Below are 19,968 nucleotides of genomic sequence, written 5' to 3' on the forward strand. Positions count from 1 at the left end.
GATGATTGGTTGTCTGGTTGGCAATAGTGAGCCAACAACATCACAGGTGATGTCATACATACGCCATCATGTTGTCACGACCATGATGACGTGTATTGTTCTACTCGTATATCTAGCTACACTACAATGTTTGGTCTGGTACTGTAGGTGGTCTAGTACTATAGGTGGTTTGGTCTGGTGCCGTAGGTGGTCTAGCACCATAACACTATAGTAACTCACTCGTAACAATACTGTAACTCACACGTAACAATACTGTGACTCATTCAAAATTGCAACATCTCACCTATGACAATATAGTAACTCAACCATAGTGCTAATGCAACTTACCCATGACACCATAGAAACTCACCCATAAAAGTATAGCAACTCTTCCAGAAGACAAATAACATCTCACTCATAACGCTATAGTATTTCACCCATAACACTATAGCAACTCATCCATGATACTACAGCAACTCATTACACTACAGCAACTCATTACACTACAGCAACTCATCCATGATACTACAGCAACTCATTACACTACAGCAACTCATTACACTACAGCAACTCATTACACTACAGCAACTCATCCATGATACTACAGCAACTCATTACACTACAGCAACTCATTACACTACAGCAACCCATTACACTACAGCAACTCATCCATGATACTACAGCAACTCATTACACTACAGCAACTCATCCATGATACTACAGCAACTCATTACACTACAGCAACTCATTACACTACAGCAACCCATTACACTACAGCAACTCATCCATGATACTACAGCAACTCATTACACTACAGCAACTCATCCATGATACTACAGCAACTCATTACACTACAGCAACTCATCCATGATACTACAGCAACTCATTACACTACAGCAACTCATCCATGATACTACAGCAACCCATTACACTACAGCAACTCATCCATGATACTACAGCAACTCATTACACTACAGCAACTCATCCATGATACTACAGCAACTCATTACACTACAGCAACTCATCATGATACTAAACTACAGCAACTCATTACACTACAGCAACTCATCCATGATACTACAGCAACTCATTACACTACAGCAACTCATCCATGATACTACAGCAACTCATTACACTACAGCAACTCATCATCACTACAGCAACTCATTACACTACAGCAACTCATTACACTACAGCAACTCATCCATGATACTACAGCAACTCATTACACTACAGCAACTCATCCATGATACTACAGCAACCCATTACACTACAGCAACTCATCCATGATACTACAGCAACTCATTACACTACAGCAACTCATCCATGATACTACAGCAACTCATTACACTACAGCAACTCATCCATGATACTACAGCAACTCATTACACTACAGCAACTCATCCATGATACTACAGCAACTCATTACACTACAGCAACTCATCCATGATACTACAGCAACTCATTACACTACAGCAACTCATTACACTACAGCAACCCATTACACTACAGCAACTCATCCATGATACTACAGCAACTCATTACACTACAGCAACTCATTACACTACAGCAACCCATTACACTACAGCAACTCATCCATGATACTACAGCAACTCATTACACTACAGCAACTCATTACACTACAGCAACCCATTACACTACAGCAACTCATCCATGATACTACAGCAACTCATTACACTACAGCAACTCATCCATGATACTACAGCAACCCATTACACTACAGCAACTCATCCATGATACTACAGCAACCCATTACACTACAGCAACTCATCCATGATACTACAGCAACCCATTACACTACAGCAACTCATCCATGATACTACAGCAACCCATTACACTACAGCAACTCATCCATGATACTACAGCAACCCATTACACTACAGCAACTCATATCACTACAGCAACTCATCCATGATACTACAGCAACCCATTACACTACAGCAACTCATCCATGATACTACAGCAACCCATTACGCTACAGCAACTCATATCACTACAGCAACTCATCCATGATACTACAGCAACTCATAACACTACAGGAATTGAAGTGTAATACAACAGCGACTCAGAATTAAGGCAACTTGCCTATAACACGACAGTAACTTACCCATGACAATATAGTAACTTACCCATGACAATATAGTAACTTACCCATGACAATATAGTAACTTACCCATGACAATATAATAACTCATCCATCCATGACAATATAGTAACTTACCCATGACAATATAGTAACTTACCCATGACAATATAGTAACTCACCCATGACAATATAGTAACTCACCCACGACAATATAGTAACTTACCCATGACAATATAATCACTCACCCAGGACAATATAGTAACTCACCCAAGACAATATGATAACTCACCCAAGACAATATGATAACTCACCCAAGACAATATAATAACTCACCCATGACAATATAATAACTCACCCAAGACAATATAATAACTCACCCATGACAATATAATAACTCACCCATGACAATATAGTAACTTACCCATGACAATATAATCACTCACCAGGACAATATAGTAACTCACCCATGATAATATAATAACTCACCCATGACAATATAATAACTCACTCATGACAATATAGTAACTCACCCATGACAATATAATAACTCTCCCATGACAATATAATAACTCACCCATGACAATATAATAACTCACCCATGACAATATAATAACTCACCCATGACAATATAATAGCTCACCCATGACAATATAGTAACTCACCCATGACAATATGATAACTCACCCATGACAATCTAGTAACTCACCCATGACAATATAGTAACTTACCCATGACAATATAATAACTCACCCATGACAATATAGTAACTCACCCATAACAATATAGTAACTTACCCATGACAATATAATCACTCACCCATGACAATATAATAACTCACCCATGACAATATAGTAACTTACCCATGACAATATAATCACTCACCCATGACAATATAGTAACTTACCCATGACAATATAATCACTCACCCAGGACAATATAATAACTCACCCATGACAATATAATAACTCACCCATGACAATATAATAACTCACCCATGACAATATAATAACTCACCCATGACAATATAGTAACTTACCCATGACAATATAATCACTCACCCATGACAATATAGTAACTTACCCATGACAATATAATCACTCACCCATGACAATATAATAACTCACCCATGACAATATAATAACTCACCCATGACAATATAGTAACTCACCCATGACAATATAATAACTCACCCATGACAATATAATAACTCACCCATGACAATATAATAACTCACCCATGACATTATAGTAACTCACCCATGACAATATAATAACTCACCCATGACAATATAATAACTCACCCATGACAATATAGTAACTTGCGCATTACCAACTCAGCTATACCATTAGAGCAATGCATCTATACATAGCACTATAACAACTCACGCATGATACTATAAGAACTCATAGGAACTTATAAGTAATATTATAGCAACTTACATATAAGAAACATCAGTAATCATTCCTCTTCAGCACACACTCACAAGAATCAAATACTTGTACTGTTCCAATAAGCTTGGATTATGTTCTGTATTTAGTACACACAACTTTTGAACTACGCGATCAATCTTGATTACACAGTAAATAATATAATGATACTACTTTAGCTAGAAGATATATCATAAATAAAATCTTCATTATCTAGTAAGACTTTACCAGAAAAAAACTGTCTATATTGAAAAATTTTCCTTCATTTATACATGTCTTAAGGCCTGTCTACACGAGCGGGCCTGATCGGCGGGCCTGCCCGTGAATGTTGTCCACACGACCGAAGTGATGAACATCCGGGCCTGCCCGACGATGTTGCCAGTAGCGGGTGGAGTGCGGTACGAGAACCATGGTGCCTAGCATGGTCAAGAAAAAGATAAAGGTCAATCAAAGTACTAGTAAGTGCTTTAGACCAAAAAATTGTTGGTGGCTCACTAGAGTTATCCTGGGCTGCCATCGTTAAATGTTCACTGTGTTACTATGCCGTGGGTTGTGGGATGAAGGCCCGCTGTGGGTTCACGATATTATCTTGCGTCTGGCAGGGTAGAAACTCCAGCTACCGGGCACCAGCTCAGTGATTTCGCTCGGCGGGCTTTCGGGCAATTTAATCGTTTGCCCGTCAAATATGCCCGTTAACGGGCAAGCCCGCCGATCAGGCCCGCTCGTGCAGACAGGCCTTTACATCTTCATTAGAGCAAGAATAGAAAACTATAACTTTGCTGCTAAAATATTCATCTTATAGATTGATAACCTAAATTGATGCCTGTTAGATAATTGGGTTAACTTGGTTGGCTGTGTTCAATAAAGTGACCATTGCTCTAGTAATATGAACCTTGATGATCAAGTCACTTGAACTTATACTTGACTGTCATCAGACATATTTAACATAACACATACGTCAGTCACCCTTGAAACCAGGGTCAAGATGCATTTTTCTCACTATGCCATAATCATAACTGCGCTACTTCATCACACCACAGGCCTTTGACCTGACCTACACCGGAGTCGTCAAAGGTCACGAAACACCAAAACATTGCCCTAATGGGCAAATATATTGTCACTATGTTTCAGGTACAATGATCTAATTATTGGAAATAATACTGAAAGAAAATGAAATGAAAATGGAGACTGCATTTTGCTCTCTTGGAGAGAAATGATTATGATGATAGAAAAGTTTGATCAGGCGAGTGACAGTGCATTCCCAACAGGCAGTGTGTAGGTGGCGCCATGCAGCAACTTCACAAGTCTACGACGGATTTAGTGGAGGGCAGTTCTCCCAGCAGCATCACACAGTACTACACTGCCTTGTCCGGTGAGTTATGTAAGCAGATCTACGTAGGTAGGTCAGCCATAACTAGAGTCACAGGGAACCATGCATGATATCGCTATGGATTTATAACCTGTTGTATGTAAGTGGATCCTTAATACACATGTATTGTGGCTGACACTAGTGTGGGTGACAGTGTAGTCTGGGTGACGCTGTAGTCTGGGTGACAGCGTAGTGCAGGTAACAGTGTAGTGTGGGTGATAGTGTAGTGTGGGTGACAGTGTAGTATGGGTGACAGTGTAGTGTGGGCGACAGTGTATTAAGGATGACAGTGTAGTGTGGGTGATAGTGTAGTGTGGGTGATAGTGTAGTATGGGTGACAGTGTAGTGTGGGTGACAGTGTAGTGTGGGTGACAGTATAGTGTGGGCGACGGTGTATTAAGGATGACAGTGTAGTGTGGGTGACAGTGTAGTGCGGGTGACTGTAGTGTGGGTGATAGTGTAGTGTGGATGACAGTATTGTGTGGGTAACAGTGTAGTGTGGGTGACAGTATAGTGTGGGCGACAGTGTATTAAGGATGACAGTGTAGTGTGGGTGACGGTGAAGTGTAGGTGATAGTGTAGTGTGGGTGACAGTGTAGTGTGGGTGATAGTGTAGTGTGGGTGACAGTGTAGTGCAGGTAACAGTGTAGGGTGGGTGACAGTGTAGTGTGGATGACAGTATAGTGTGGGCGACAGTGTATTAAGGATGACAGTGTAGTGTGGGTGACAGTGTAGTGTGGGTGACTGTAGTGTGGGTGATAGTGTAGTGTGGAAAACAGTATTATGTGGGTGACAGTGTAGTGTGGGTGATAGTGTAGTGTGGGTAACTGAACAATAAAAGCAAGTTGGATTTTTTCATCAGTAGAATAGTAAAGGTTTGCAGTAAAGTCCCTCCAGAAGTAAAGTAATAATGCAGTGCAGTAGAGTATCTTCCAATTTAAAGTACTAAAGCTTTGTACTAAAGTTCCTCCTGAAGTAGAGTAGTAAAGCATTTTAGTAAAGTTCCTCCAGGTGTAGATTATTCAAGCTTTGTGGTAAAGTAACCTCCAAATGTAAAGTAGTAAAGTTTGTGATAAAGTAACTCTAGATGTGAAGTAGTAAAGTGTTGTAGTAAAGCACCTCCAGATGTAGAGTAGTAAAGTGTTGTAGTAAAGTACCTACAGATGTAGAGTAGTAAAACTTTGTAGTAAAACACTACCAGATGTAGAGTAGTAACGCTCTGTAGTAAAGTACCTCTAGAGGTAGAGTAGTAAAGCAATGGATTGAAGTATCTCCAGATGTGGAGTCGTAAAGCATTGTGCTAAAGTGTCTCCTGATGTAGTTTATCAATATCTCCAAATCCAATTTAGACCAAATTATGAGTTGAAGTAATGTGTTATTAGATATTTGTTTCTCTTTCATTATAGATGTTTACGTGCAGCTGTTTGTAAAGTTGTTAAGGAATCTTTCATTATAGATGTTTACGTGCAGCTGTTTGTAAAGTTGTTAAGGAATCTTTCCCTTGACATTTAGTATAACATCTTCGAGGAAAAGATAACTCACTGGTATGTCATCTTTTTTCTTACCGGCATCAGCATTTATAACATCTTCTTGGACCAATAAGTCTGTTATTATCCGTTCTTCCAATGTTCAAAACATTTAGGTAGTCTGCACACTATCTAGAACACTGAGTTAGTTTATACACCACATCTAGAATACTGTATACCATATCTAGAATACTGTATACCACATCTAGAATACTGTATACGATATGTAGAATACTGTATACGATATGTAGAATACTGTATCTAGAATACTGTATAAATATCTAGAATACTATATGCTGTATCTAGACTACTGTATACTATATCTAGAATACTGTATACCATATCTAGAATAATGTATACCGCATCTAGAATAATGTATACCACATCTAGAATACTGCATACCATATCTAGAATATTGTAAACCATATCTAGAGTACTGTATAACATATCTATAATATGGATTTAGTTTGCACATCTAATACAGGATAATGAGTTAGTTTGTGGACCGTGCTGAGAACCAGAATGAACTAAGTAAGATAGTTAATATGTGAGTGATGGCAAGTTTTCATAGTTGTAACTTTCATGATATACTTCCCCGTACAGTAAAAACTGTGGAATTCTCTTCCTGTTGTAGTCTTTTCCTCTCCCTGTAACCTTTACAGATACCCGAGGAACTCAGATTAATCTGTTTTGTGTTCTTTTTTGATATTATGATCATTACTTGTTCAAACAACATGACTGAGATTAAGGTATACTATTGTCCATGACATGATGTTTCCTGTGAAACAATGAGTATCCTATTGAGATTACTTGTTGACTCTCAGCATAAACGATAGAGACGGTGTACGACAGTCTTGATAATGATCATGGTATTGTCTGGGCCATTTTTAATATGGACAAAGATTTGTTTCTGTTCACTAAATGAACCACAAAAGTTTAGATTGTATCATTCAAATTCCACATCAATCTTCAGAAACCACAAAAAAAAAATAGTTATTCGGTTTTGTGTATCCCTTTTCTGCTAACAGAAGGCTAGAAGGATAACTGATTCATTGCATTTACTAGTGTAAATATATTTTCAAGTAATCTAAAGAGAACATTTATTGTTTCAGAGTTCTTCAGAGAAGTGTTGGTTGTTGAGGTACGGTGTCTGCAAGACAGCTACACATATACGAAAATGAAGAATTATCATATATCATGTAACAAGTTAATGTACATTTTACATCACTATCTGCTAAGTGTGTGATTGTACTTTACATTTAGATAAGAGACAATCATCATCTACGACTGTATTAATCAAATTATAAACAACGATATACATTTGTTTACATCGTATTATTCCGATTTGGTACTGTAGTTAATGCGAACATTCTTGATCAGTGTTTACACTGTAAGTTTCTGCTGAATACAAGTAAAATCTCAGGAACTATTTTAGTACATTGAAACACTTTAAGAACGTGCTAGTTTAGCTCGAAAAATGACAGAACCCTACTATAGATTCTATATCAAAAGATTAACGACTATTGATGTGTTTGGATATTTGGCACCAGAAAATAGAGAAAACATGTTATCAAACACCAATGAAGGTGTTAAATTTGGAGGTGATGACGCTATCTTGCTCAGGACGGACCTCTTTCGGCAGAGGATAACATAAGGACGTGCTGCCTCACCTTAAGCTGCTAATGTAGTACCAGATAGGACATATAGCCGGTTTAACATCATTATTGTTACTTTCAGTGGAGTTAAATGTGCTAGAATATACAAATGTTTACCATGTACATTTACTCAAAGTTCTCTGTATTGCAGCCTGTATGGGGGCCCTGGCCCTGGGCACGGTGATGGGTTACTCGTCCCCAGCTGGACCTCACCTCCTCAGTAACAGCACCCAGGAGTGGTTACAACTGAGCCAGGAACAGTACAACTGGTTCTCATCGTCGCCCAACCTGGGAGCTGCAGCTGGTGGGCTGGCGGGCGGCCCGATCATCAATCTGCTGGGGAGGAGAGGCACCATTATGGCCTCTGTCTTACCCTGCCTGGTCGGCTGGGCGCTAATCGGTATGTTAGGTCCCCCAACTTTGACTTCTGCGAATCACGAACACAGTAACAATGAACAATTAGTCTTTACTTCCTTGCAAAATATGAAGTTTTGATTTGTTTGTGCTAACTGGATAGCTGATGATGTTCAAGTAAGATTACTATGGGGGCCCATAGCCATGGTTTAAGTAAAATCCCTAAATTCAGACAATAATGACCCAACTAGGCCAATGGACTGCCATGCAAACTTTGATTGCTAACTTTCCAGTAGGCTAAAGGAAAGCCAATAACCTTACATTTCATACCTAAATAGAATGACATGGGTACACAAGATATGACATTTGAATGTGCGTAAGCAAGCAGTAACTGGAATCTTAATATCTAGCTGGTTTGAACACTAACATAATCAGTCATTATACATAAGTCTGCAGACGTTTACTTCATATCAAATATCTTAGGCTACTCACTGTATCAGAAATAATGTGGCATGCATCCTAACCTAACCGATGAAATATCTAAGGCTACTCACAGTAGCTGAAATAATGTGGCATGCCCCATAACACAAATACTAACTAAACATCCTTATTCACAATTGCAATGGACTTCTTGTTCTCTGGTGCTGAAAGTTCACTCGAGTGTGTAACACATGGTCTTCGCTGGATTTTTAGTAGCTGGACTGCAGCCGGGTCTCTGGACGTGAATGTTTCTGTGGCCAAGCAATGGACCCTCGTCCTCCACGTCAGGTCGGTCCGTGATCGCGTTTCCTACAACGGCGCTGGGTCAATCACGTCAGAAGCACTTCCTTAATACTCTTACAGATAATCACCTCGCACAACTCTTCGCCTCACACAAGCTGCCCTCTTGGAATCGACGTTGTCGGTATCTCTTATAAACACATTATTAGCTCATTACCCTCACAAGGGGCAAGTCATGCACACTGTATAAAGACACTTTTTGTAACAAATTGAAGTGCTAGCTTACCGGGATGTCTTAGTGGATGTTGACTGCTGTTTCCCCGGACTGTCTCCAAGGAAATAGGGTCCTTAACTGACTCAACTGCGTCTTGTTTGTGTATTGCATGACTTGGAATTACGTTGGGTTGTTAAGGCAAGCATTTTAGCTTCCCTGGTTAATTACTTCACTATGTCACTTTGTCACTTTTCCACACTCGATACATTTTCGTGGTGACATTATTTGAAGCTGCATCACTGTATGTTCGTAATTGAGCACCGTAAATAGTAAACTTTTACATTTGACGTAATCCTATATGGAAACTGCTATGGACGAGGCCATTTTCCGTACAATTCAATCTCTATGATTAACTCATGATACATGATGCCAAGGGTAGTTTTACGTGTTAGTTCCTAGCATTATTCTTACAATATGATACTTTGCTCCTTACCAGCTAAACAATATTACGAGAGTATCCATAATTGGCATTTTTCTAAGATATAGCATGGTTATTATGGATCAGTTCTGGTGACTTGAGGTATGACCTGGTCATTATGGACCAGTTCTGGTAAACTAAGATATGACCTGGTCATTATGGACCAGTTCTGGTAAACTAAGATATGACCTGGTCATTATAGACCAGTTCTGGTAAACTGAGATATGACCTGGTCATTATGGACCAGTTCTGGTAAACTAAGATATGACCTGGTCATTATAGACCAGTTCTGGTAAACTAAGATATGACCTGGTCATTATGGACCAGTTCTGGTAAACTAAGATATGACCTGGTCATTATGGACCAGTTCTGGTAAACTGAGATATGACCTGGTCATTATGGACCAGTTCTGGTAAACTAAGATATGACCTGGTCATTATGGACCAGTTCTGGTAAACTAAGATATGACCTGGTCATTATGGACCAGTTCTGGTAAACTGAGATATGACCTGGTCATTATGGACCAGTTCTGGTAAACTAAGATATGACCTGGTCATTATGGACCAGTTCTGGTAAACTGAGATATGACCTGGTCATTATAGACCAGTTCTTGTGACTCGAGATATGACCAAAACATTTTGGGCCAGTTCTTGTGAAGTCTGAAAATGACTTTGGCCAACTGTATTTTGTCTTGCACTTCACTAGCCCCTGACAGACCCTTAGGTCATGAGGCTGACTCAATAGCTATTCAAAACATAAGACCTTCCGGAAATATTCAAAACATAAGGCCTTCCGGAAATATTCAAAACATAAGACCTTCCGGAAATATTCAAAACATAAGGCCTTCCGGAAATATTCAAAACATAAGGCCTTCCGGAAATATTCAAAACATAAGGCCTTCCGGAAATATTCAAAACATAAGGCCTTCCGGAAATATTCAAAACATAAGGCCTTCCGGAAATATTCAAAACATAAGGCCTTCCGGAAATATTCAAAACATAAGGCCTTCCGGAAATATTCAAAACATAAGGCCTTCCGGAAATATTCAAAACATAAGACCTTCCGGAAATATTCAAAACATAAGGCCTTCCGGAAATATCTTGTTTGACATTTGTAGTTTAGATAAACAATGTTTACAAATTTCCCTCAGGCGGTGGTCAGACCTTCATCATGCTGCTGTGTGGCCGTGTGTTGACGGGCATATGTGGCGGCCTGACTTGCGTTGCTGTGCCAGCTTACATCGGAGAGTTTGCCTCCGCCGACGTGAGAGGCTCGCTAGGTGAGTTCATGGCTTGCTCACAATAATGTAAAGAGCTACATTGTCTTGCGTGTCATTTCCTCTTCATATTGATTTTCTTTTTTCATACTTGTTCGTTGTTTCCTACGTAGCAAGGTAGCACCAGGAACACACGAAGTATGGCTTCAGTTGCTCACATTCACCCTAGCTGTAATGTATCATGCACTAAAACTAAAGCCTCTCTGTCCACAGATAAGTCCCACACACCTTTCCATGGATTCCCCTGACCGCTTTATATATCCTGGTTCATCACATTGAGAGAAAGCCGCACCCTAAATACTATATAGCTGCCTTTTGTTCAATTCCATAAACGCTTTACACCCTCAAGCATGGTTAGGAACCCAGTATCTCAAAGCATCTTTCACTCCATTCTTCCATCTTCCTCTTAGTTCTCTTTCTCCTCGTTCCCCTTAGCACTGATATGTATACACTCTTAGTCAGCCTTTTCTCTCTCATCCTCGCTATATGTCCATATCTTCTTAACACAACCTAGAGCCCATACATCGTTTCCTAATAACGCCACTGATACCACTACATCATCAAACATACCTATCACGGACACCGACCTCTCCCCACATTCCTCAAGGCAACCAGGACCTTACTCCCTAAGGTACCCTATGGCTTACATTATAGTTCCTATGGTTCCATCCACTTCCATGTCCACTACCTGGGGTCTAAAACACTAAACTCCCATCAGGACCTTCCCATTCAAGCTCACATTCCGAACTCTCTCTCTCTCTCTCTCTCTCTCTCTCTCTCTCTCTCTCTCTCTCTCTCTCTCTCTCTCTCTCTCCTGCTAAACTTGATAACCTAACTTTTCTTCATATTAATCTTTTCACACTCTCCCAAATTCAAAATGAAACTTCTGCAGGTTCTCATTCGAATCTGCCACCAACACCGTGTCGTCAACAAACAACTGCCTACATCCCGGGCTCCCCAACCACCAACAGATTGAGGACGTGCCCCTCTCTCCAAGACCCTCACATTCACCTCTCTCACCAACCAATTCATAAGCAGGTTACCCAGCCATGGTAGCATCATACACCTTTGCTGCAGACCCACCTTCACCTGAAACTACTCGCCTTCATCTCTTTCTACTCCCACACAAACCAGATTCTCTTTATCAAAATTGTTTCTTGCTTTTGCTAGCTTTCCTTCAACACCACATATTCGTAAAATCTTCCATAAAGCATTTCTTTCATCCCTACCATATGCTGTCTCCATATCCATAAATGCCACATCAAATTCTTATGTTTCTCTTAACATTTTCACACAAATTCTTCAAAGCAAACAACTGATCCATACATCCTCTAGCACTCCTGAAGCCACAATCCCCTCCACTCTGTTGCTCTGTGCATGCCACCACCTTCTCATCCACCACTCTCCTATACAGCTCACAATATATACTCAACAAATGTATACGTCTCTAATTCGAACAGTCACCTTTGTTTCCAATTACTTTATACATTGGTCCAGTGCAGGCATTCCACTAATCCTCTGGCACCTCATCTTGAGCCACAAGTACAGAGAAAATCCTATCTAGCCTATCAACAACATTGAGCCCCCCCCCCCCCATCCCTTCATTGAGGAACTGATCTGAATTTTCATCCTTTCTAGCCACTTTGTCGTCACGTTTCATCATGTACACGGTAATCACCGTACACATTCAACAGTCCTTCCAAATGCTCGCCCCATTTCCTCTTCATTTCTTCAACTGCTCCCTTCAATGACGCTCCCATGTATTTTCTTTCTCCTCACACTATTCTCCTATTAGTACATTTTATTCCCTCGAAAGATTGTTAATACTCTCTCATCCCAACACTTATTTGCCCTTTTTTGTTTCTATACCTTCCTCCTGATCTCCTACTGTATCCTCGTGTATATTTCTCAATGACTCACCGTTTCCTTACGGGTACGGCTCCTAGATTTCTTTTACTCTTTCAGTAATGACAACTTCTTGATCTCAACACTCCCTACCCTTACTTACATCCCACATTACTCCATTTGCATGTCATACACATCTCTCGCACATGTAAGCACTGCTTCTCTAAAGACTTCACATTCCTCACCGATTCCCAGGTACTTCTTCACCAGCCAGGAACTGTTACAAGTTCTTACCTCGGCTTCAGCTGCAGCTCTTCTTTTAACAGGAAGCGGCTTCCAGCTGATGATCACTGTGGGAGTGGTTTACGCCTATGTCCTGGGCACAGCTGTTGGTACCTGGCGGCAGATGGCACTAGCATGCGTCCTTCCCTCGGCACTTTGCTTCCTGATGCTCCTATTCACCCACGAGTCCCCAGTCTATCTTCTTTATAAAGGAAAAGATGTGGCGGCAGCGGCGGCCTTGCAGTACTTTAGGGGTAAGAGCCAACACTGAACCAAAGTGGCGGATGGAACATAGTGAACCTGACCTGGATGGAGAGTGGTAAGTCTCTGTTTGGTGGAGGATGGCGAGCCTATGGTGGATGGAGCATGATGAGTCTACTCCTGCTGGTGGGGGTTGAGCGAGTCTACTCCTGTTGATAGGGGCTGAGTGAGTCTACTCCTTGTGGGGGCTCCGTGAGTTTATTCCTGCTGGTGAGAGCTGAGCGAGTCTACCGTTGCTGGCGGGGGTTCAGTTAGTGTACTTCTACTATTGGGAGTTAGCGAATCTACTTCTGCTGGTATGGGCTGAGTAAGTCTACTTCTGGTAATGGGACTAATTCTTCCCTGCTGCTTCGCCCCTCAGGTCCTAGCTACGATACAAATACTGAGCTGAAGGTACTGCAGCAGTCTGTGGAGGATATCCACAAGAGGGAGGCGTCTCTGGCTGACCTTCTGAAACCTGGCAATGTTAAGCCCTTCATCATCTGCCTCTCGCTCCTGCTGTTTTCACAGTTCTCCGGGGTCACCCCCATCATCTTTAATATGGCAACAGTGTTTAAGGTAAACTGTCTACGGTGGTAACAACTGTTCAAGACCACCATCTACAATGGCTTAGCTTAACATCTTATACCTGACTTCATTCACTGGTTTTGCGTAACTTAATATGTAGAGCTAATTCAGATTCATTATGAATTTCAATATTGTTTTTTCATCATACTTTGTCGCTGTCTTCCGCGTTAGCGAGGTAGCGCAAGGAAACAGACGAAAGAATGGCCCAACCCACCCACATACACATGTATGTATATAAACGCACACATACATACATATACCTGTACATTTCAACGTATACATACCTATACATGCACATATAAACACATATGCATATTCATACTTGCTGCCTTCATCCGTTTCGTCGCCACCACGCCACACATGAAATGGCACCCCTTCCCCCCGCGTGCGTGCGAGGTAGCGCTAGGAAAAGACAACAAAGGCCACATTCGTTCACATTCAGTCTCTAGCTGTCATGTGTAATGCACCGAAACCATAGCTCCCTTTCCAAATCTAGGCCCCACAGAACTTTCCATGGTTTACCCCAGACGCTTCACATGCTCTGGTTCAATCCATTGACAGCACTTTGACCCCGATATATCACATCGCTCCAATTCACTCTATTTCTTGCACGCCATTCACCCTCCTTCATGTTTAGGCCCCGATAGCTCAAAATCTTTTTCTCTCCATCCTTCCGCCTCCAATTAGGTCTCCCACTTCTCCTCGTTCCCTCCACCTCTGACACATATATCCCCTTTGTCAATCTTTCCTCACTCATTCTCTCTATGTGACTAAACCATTTCAATACACCTTCTTCTGCTCTCTCAACCACACTCTTCTTATTACCACACATCTCTCTTACCCTTTCATCACTTACTCGATCAAACCACCTCACACCTCATATTGTCCTCAAGCATCTCATTTCCAACACATCCACCCTCCTCCGCACAACACTGCCTGTAGCCCATGCCTCGCAACCATATAACATTGTTGGAACCACTATTCCTTCAAACATACCCATTTTCGCTCTCCGAGATAACGTTCTCGCCTTCTACACATTTTTCAACGCTCCCAGAACCTCCGCCCCCTCCCCACCCTACCGCTTCCATAGTTCCCTTCGCTGCTAAATCCACTCCCAGATATATAAAACACTTCACTTCCTCCAGTTTTTCTCCATTCAAACTTACCTCCCAGTTTACTTGTCCCTCAACTCTAATGTACCTAATAACCTTGCTCTTATTCACATTTACACTCGGCTTTCTTCTTTCACACACTTTACCAAACTCAGTCACCAGCTTCTGCAGTTTCTCACCCGAATCAGCCACCAGCGCTGTATCATCAGTGAACATCAACCGACTCACTTCCCAAGCCCTCTCATTCATAAGAGACTGCAAACTTGCCCCTCTCTCCAATATCTTGCATTTACCTCCCTAACAACCCCATCCATAAGCAAATCAAACTACCATGGAGACATCACGAACCCCTGCCGCAAACAGACATTCACTGAGAACCAATCACTTTCCTCTCTTACGCGTACACATGCCTTACGTCCTTGATAAAAAACTTTTCACTGCTTCTAGCAACTTACCTCCCACACCATATATTCCTAATACCTTCCACCAAGCATCTCTATCAACGCTATCATATGCCTTCTCCAGATCCATAAAGGCCACATACAGATCCATCTGTTTTTCTAAATATTTTTCACATACATTCTTCAAAGCAAACACCTGATCCACACATCCTCTACCACTTCTGAAACCACACTGCTCTTCCCCAATCTGATGCTCTGTACATGCCTTCACCCTCTCAATCAATACCCTCTCATAATTTCCCAGGAATACTCAACAAACTTATACCTCTGTAATTTGAGCACTCACTCTTATCCCCTTTGCCTTCGTACAATGGCACTATGTAAGCATTCCGCCAATCCTCAGGCACCTCACCATGAATCATACATACATTAAATAACCTTACCGACCAGTCAACAATACAGTCACCCCCTTTTTTAATAAATTCCACTGCAATACCATCCAAACCTGCTGCCTTGCCGGCTTTCATCTTCCGCAAGGCTTTTACTACCTCTTCTCTGTTTACCAAATCATTTTCCCTAACCCTCTCACTTTGCACACCACCTCGACCAAAACACCCTATATCTGCCACTCTATCATCAAACACATTCAACAAACCTTCAAAATACTCACTTCATCTCCTTCTAACATCACCACTACTTGTTATCACCTCCCCATTAGCCCCCTTCACTGAAGTTCCCATTTGCTCCCTTGTCTTACGCACTCAATTTATCACCTGATGATACAGCGCTGGTGGCTGATTCATGTAAGAAACTGCAGAAGCTGGTGACTGAGTTTGGTAAAGTGTGTGAAAGAAGAAACTTAAGGGTAAATGTGAATAAGAGCAAGGTTATTAGGTACAGTAGGGTTGAGGGTCAAGTCATTTGGAAGGCAAGTTTGAAGAGAAAAATTGGAGGAAGTAAAGTGTTTTAGATATCCGGGAGTGGATCTGGCAGCAGAGGGAACCATGGAATCGAAAGTAAATCATAGGATGGGGGAGGGGGAGAAAATTCTGGGAGCCTTGAAGAATGTTTGGAAGTCGAGAACATTATCTCGGAAAGCAAAAATGGGTATGTTTGAAGGAATAGTGGCTCCAACAATGTTGTATGGTTGCGAGGAGTGGGTTATCGATAGAGTTGTGCGTAGGAGGGTGGATGTGCTGGAAATGAGATGTTTGAGGATAATATGTGGTGTGAGGTGGTTTGATCGAGTAAGTAATGTAAGGGTAAGAGAGATGTGTGGAAATAAAAAGAGTGTGGTTGAGAGAGCAAAAGAGGGTGTTTTGAAATGGTTTGGTCACATGGAGAGAATCAGCGAGGAAAGATTGACCAAGAGGTTATATGTGTCAGAGGTGGAGGGAACGAGAAGTGGGAGACCAAATTGGAGGTGGAAAGATGGAGTGAAAAAGATTTTGAGTGATCGGGGCCTGAACATGCAGAAGGGTGAAAGGCGTGCAAGGAATAGAGTGAATTGGAACGATGTGGTATACCGGGGTCGACGTGCTGTCAATGGACTGAACCAGGGCATGTGAAGCGTGTGGGGTAAACCATGGAAAATTCTGTGGGGCCTGGATGTGGAAAGGGAGCTGTGGTTTCGGGCGTTATTACATGACAGCTAGAGACTGACTGGCCTTTGTTGTCTTTTCCTAGCGCTACCTCGCACACATGAGGGGGGAGGGGGTTGTTATTCCATGTGTGGCGATGGGAATAAATAAAGACAGAAAGTATGAATTATGTACATAGGTATATGTCTCACATGTGTATGTGGGTGGGTTGGGCCATTCTTTCGTCTGTTTCCTTGCGCTACCTCGCTAACGCGGGAGACAGTGACAAAGCGAATATATAATGAGATATATATATATATATATATATATATATATATATATATATATATATATATATATTGACGTGCTGTCAGTGGATTGAATCAAGGCATGTGAAGCGTCTGGGGTAAACCATGGAAAGCTGTGTAGGTATGTATATTTGCGTGTGTGGACGTATGTATATACATGTATATGGGGGGGGGGGGGTTGGGCCACTTCTTTCGTCTGTTTCCTTGCGCTACCTCGCAAACGCGGGAGACAGCGACAAAGTATAATAATAAAAAAAAAATAATATATATATATATATATATATATATATATATATATATATATTATAACGAATCTAGCTCTCAGTAATGAAGGTGATGGTCGATATAGAGCACTGTTGTCTAGGTTATACTGCGAGGAGAAGACCCGTCATGAATGACTGAAAAATTACAGGTGTAGAATGAGCCCAGGTTGACAATGATCAGTATTATTAATCAAACATAAAAGTAACAGCAAGTATAATAACTAATTAACCACAAATCAAAAAGCAATTTCCCAGCACACAACATAAAACTATGTTAATACAACCATAAGTGCATTTAACCACAAAGGCAGCTTGACTTATATAAAAAAAATCGTTACGCTCCCCTACCACACCACCACACCTCGGGGAAGAGCCACTACACCTCAGGATGCCGTCTGGGTTGAGACTGCCGTGGAAGGCATCGGCACCGATATATAAGGAGTGGGTATGAAGCCCGGCTTGTCTCAGTCAAAGTGAGACGAAGCAACAAGGACTTGAATGAACGCAGAACGATCTGGTTCCAACGTGGCAGAGAGGCAGTTGTGCATAGTATGGAGGACAAAATAATATAAGATTTTAAATTTAAACAAGATGTTAGGAGAGTACATGATAATATATATATACATATATGCAAAGATTCGAACCCCGTACCATTTGCGTGATAGCTGGGAACTCTAACTGCGAGGTTATGATCGCCCCCAACAGGGAAACGACTATTCGATTGTTAGTAATCCAATACCCTTAAAAAGTGAAAAGTTTTTATCGAGGATGTAAGGCATGTGTACGTGTGGGAAGAGAGGAAAGTGATTGGTTCTCAGTGAATGTAGGTTCGCGACAGGGGTGTGTGATGTCTCCATGGTTGTTTAATTTGTTTATGGATGGGGCTGTTAGGGAGGTAAATGCAAGAGCTTTGGAAAGAGGGGCAAGTATTCAGTCTGTTGGGGATGAGAGAGCTTGGGAAGTGAGTCAGTTGTTGTTCGCTGATGATACAGCGCTGGTGGCTGATTCATGTAAGAAACTGCAGAAGCTGGTGACTGAGTTTGGTAAAGTGTGTGAAAGAAGAAACTTAAGGGTAAATGTGAATAAGAGCAAGGTTATTAGGTACAGTAGGGTTGAGGGTCAAGTCATTTGGAAGGCAAGTTTGAAGAGAAAAATTGGAGGAAGTAAAGTGTTTTAGATATCCGGGAGTGGATCTGGCAGCAGAGGGAACCATGGAATCGAAAGTAAATCATAGGATGGGGGAGGGGGAGAAAATTCTGGGAGCCTTGAAGAATGTTTGGAAGTCGAGAACATTATCTCGGAAAGCAAAAATGGGTATGTTTGAAGGAATAGTGGCTCCAACAATGTTGTATGGTTGCGAGGAGTGGGTTATCGATAGAGTTGTGCGTAGGAGGGTGGATGTGCTGGAAATGAGATGTTTGAGGATAATATGTGGTGTGAGGTGGTTTGATCGAGTAAGTAATGTAAGGGTAAGAGAGATGTGTGGAAATAAAAAGAGTGTGGTTGAGAGAGCAAAAGAGGGTGTTTTGAAATGGTTTGGTCACATGGAGAGAATCAGCGAGGAAAGATTGACCAAGAGGTTATATGTGTCAGAGGTGGAGGGAACGAGAAGTGGGAGACCAAATTGGAGGTGGAAAGATGGAGTGAAAAAGATTTTGAGTGATCGGGGCCTGAACATGCAGAAGGGTGAAAGGCGTGCAAGGAATAGAGTGAATTGGAACGATGTGGTATACCGGGGTCGACGTGCTGTCAATGGACTGAACCAGGGCATGTGAAGCGTGTGGGGTAAACCATGGAAAATTCTGTGGGGCCTGGATGTGGAAAGGGAGCTGTGGTTTCGGGCGTTATTACATGACAGCTAGAGACTGACTGGCCTTTGTTGTCTTTTCCTAGCGCTACCTCGCACACATGAGGGGGGAGGGGGTTGTTATTCCATGTGTGGCGATGGGAATAAATAAAGACAGAAAGTATGAATTATGTACATAGGTATATGTCTCACATGTGTATGTGGGTGGGTTGGGCCATTCTTTCGTCTGTTTCCTTGCGCTACCTCGCTAACGCGGGAGACAGTGACAAAGCGAATATATAATGAGATATATATATATATATATATATATATATATATATATATATATATATATATATATTGACGTGCTGTCAGTGGATTGAATCAAGGCATGTGAAGCGTCTGGGGTAAACCATGGAAAGCTGTGTAGGTATGTATATTTGCGTGTGTGGACGTAT

At 41.4% G+C, this 19,968-nt stretch overlaps 1 protein-coding gene and 1 long non-coding RNA gene across 4 annotated transcripts in view; one reads left to right on the forward strand and one right to left on the reverse strand.

The window, feature by feature from the left end:
- LOC139761788 (solute carrier family 2, facilitated glucose transporter member 8-like) overlaps positions 1-19,968 on the forward strand; it is a 36,775-nt gene that overhangs the window by 6,742 nt on the left and 10,065 nt on the right. For 2 of the 3 annotated variants that reach the window (XM_071686225.1, XM_071686224.1), the window contains exons 2-6: positions 4,782-4,885; positions 8,215-8,463; positions 10,980-11,108; positions 13,277-13,486; positions 13,855-14,051. In XM_071686225.1, the coding sequence (XP_071542326.1) occupies positions 4,801-4,885; positions 8,215-8,463; positions 10,980-11,108; positions 13,277-13,486; positions 13,855-14,051 (870 nt within the window). In that variant the 5' untranslated portion in view covers positions 4,782-4,800. The remainder of the gene's footprint in view (positions 1-4,781; positions 4,886-8,214; positions 8,464-10,979; positions 11,109-13,276; positions 13,487-13,854; positions 14,052-19,968) is intronic. The other variant, XM_071686227.1, reaches the window with a different exon arrangement.
- Positions 7,457-13,417, reverse strand: LOC139761792 (uncharacterized). Its single transcript, XR_011715614.1, has 2 exons — positions 13,245-13,417; positions 7,457-8,490 (listed from the first exon to the last, which is right to left on the reverse strand). It is a non-coding gene; the product is annotated as an uncharacterized lncRNA (long non-coding RNA).

This window comes from Panulirus ornatus, chromosome 42, assembly GCF_036320965.1.
Source record: "Panulirus ornatus isolate Po-2019 chromosome 42, ASM3632096v1, whole genome shotgun sequence".
Classification (NCBI taxonomy): Eukaryota; Metazoa; Arthropoda; class Malacostraca; order Decapoda; family Palinuridae; genus Panulirus; species Panulirus ornatus.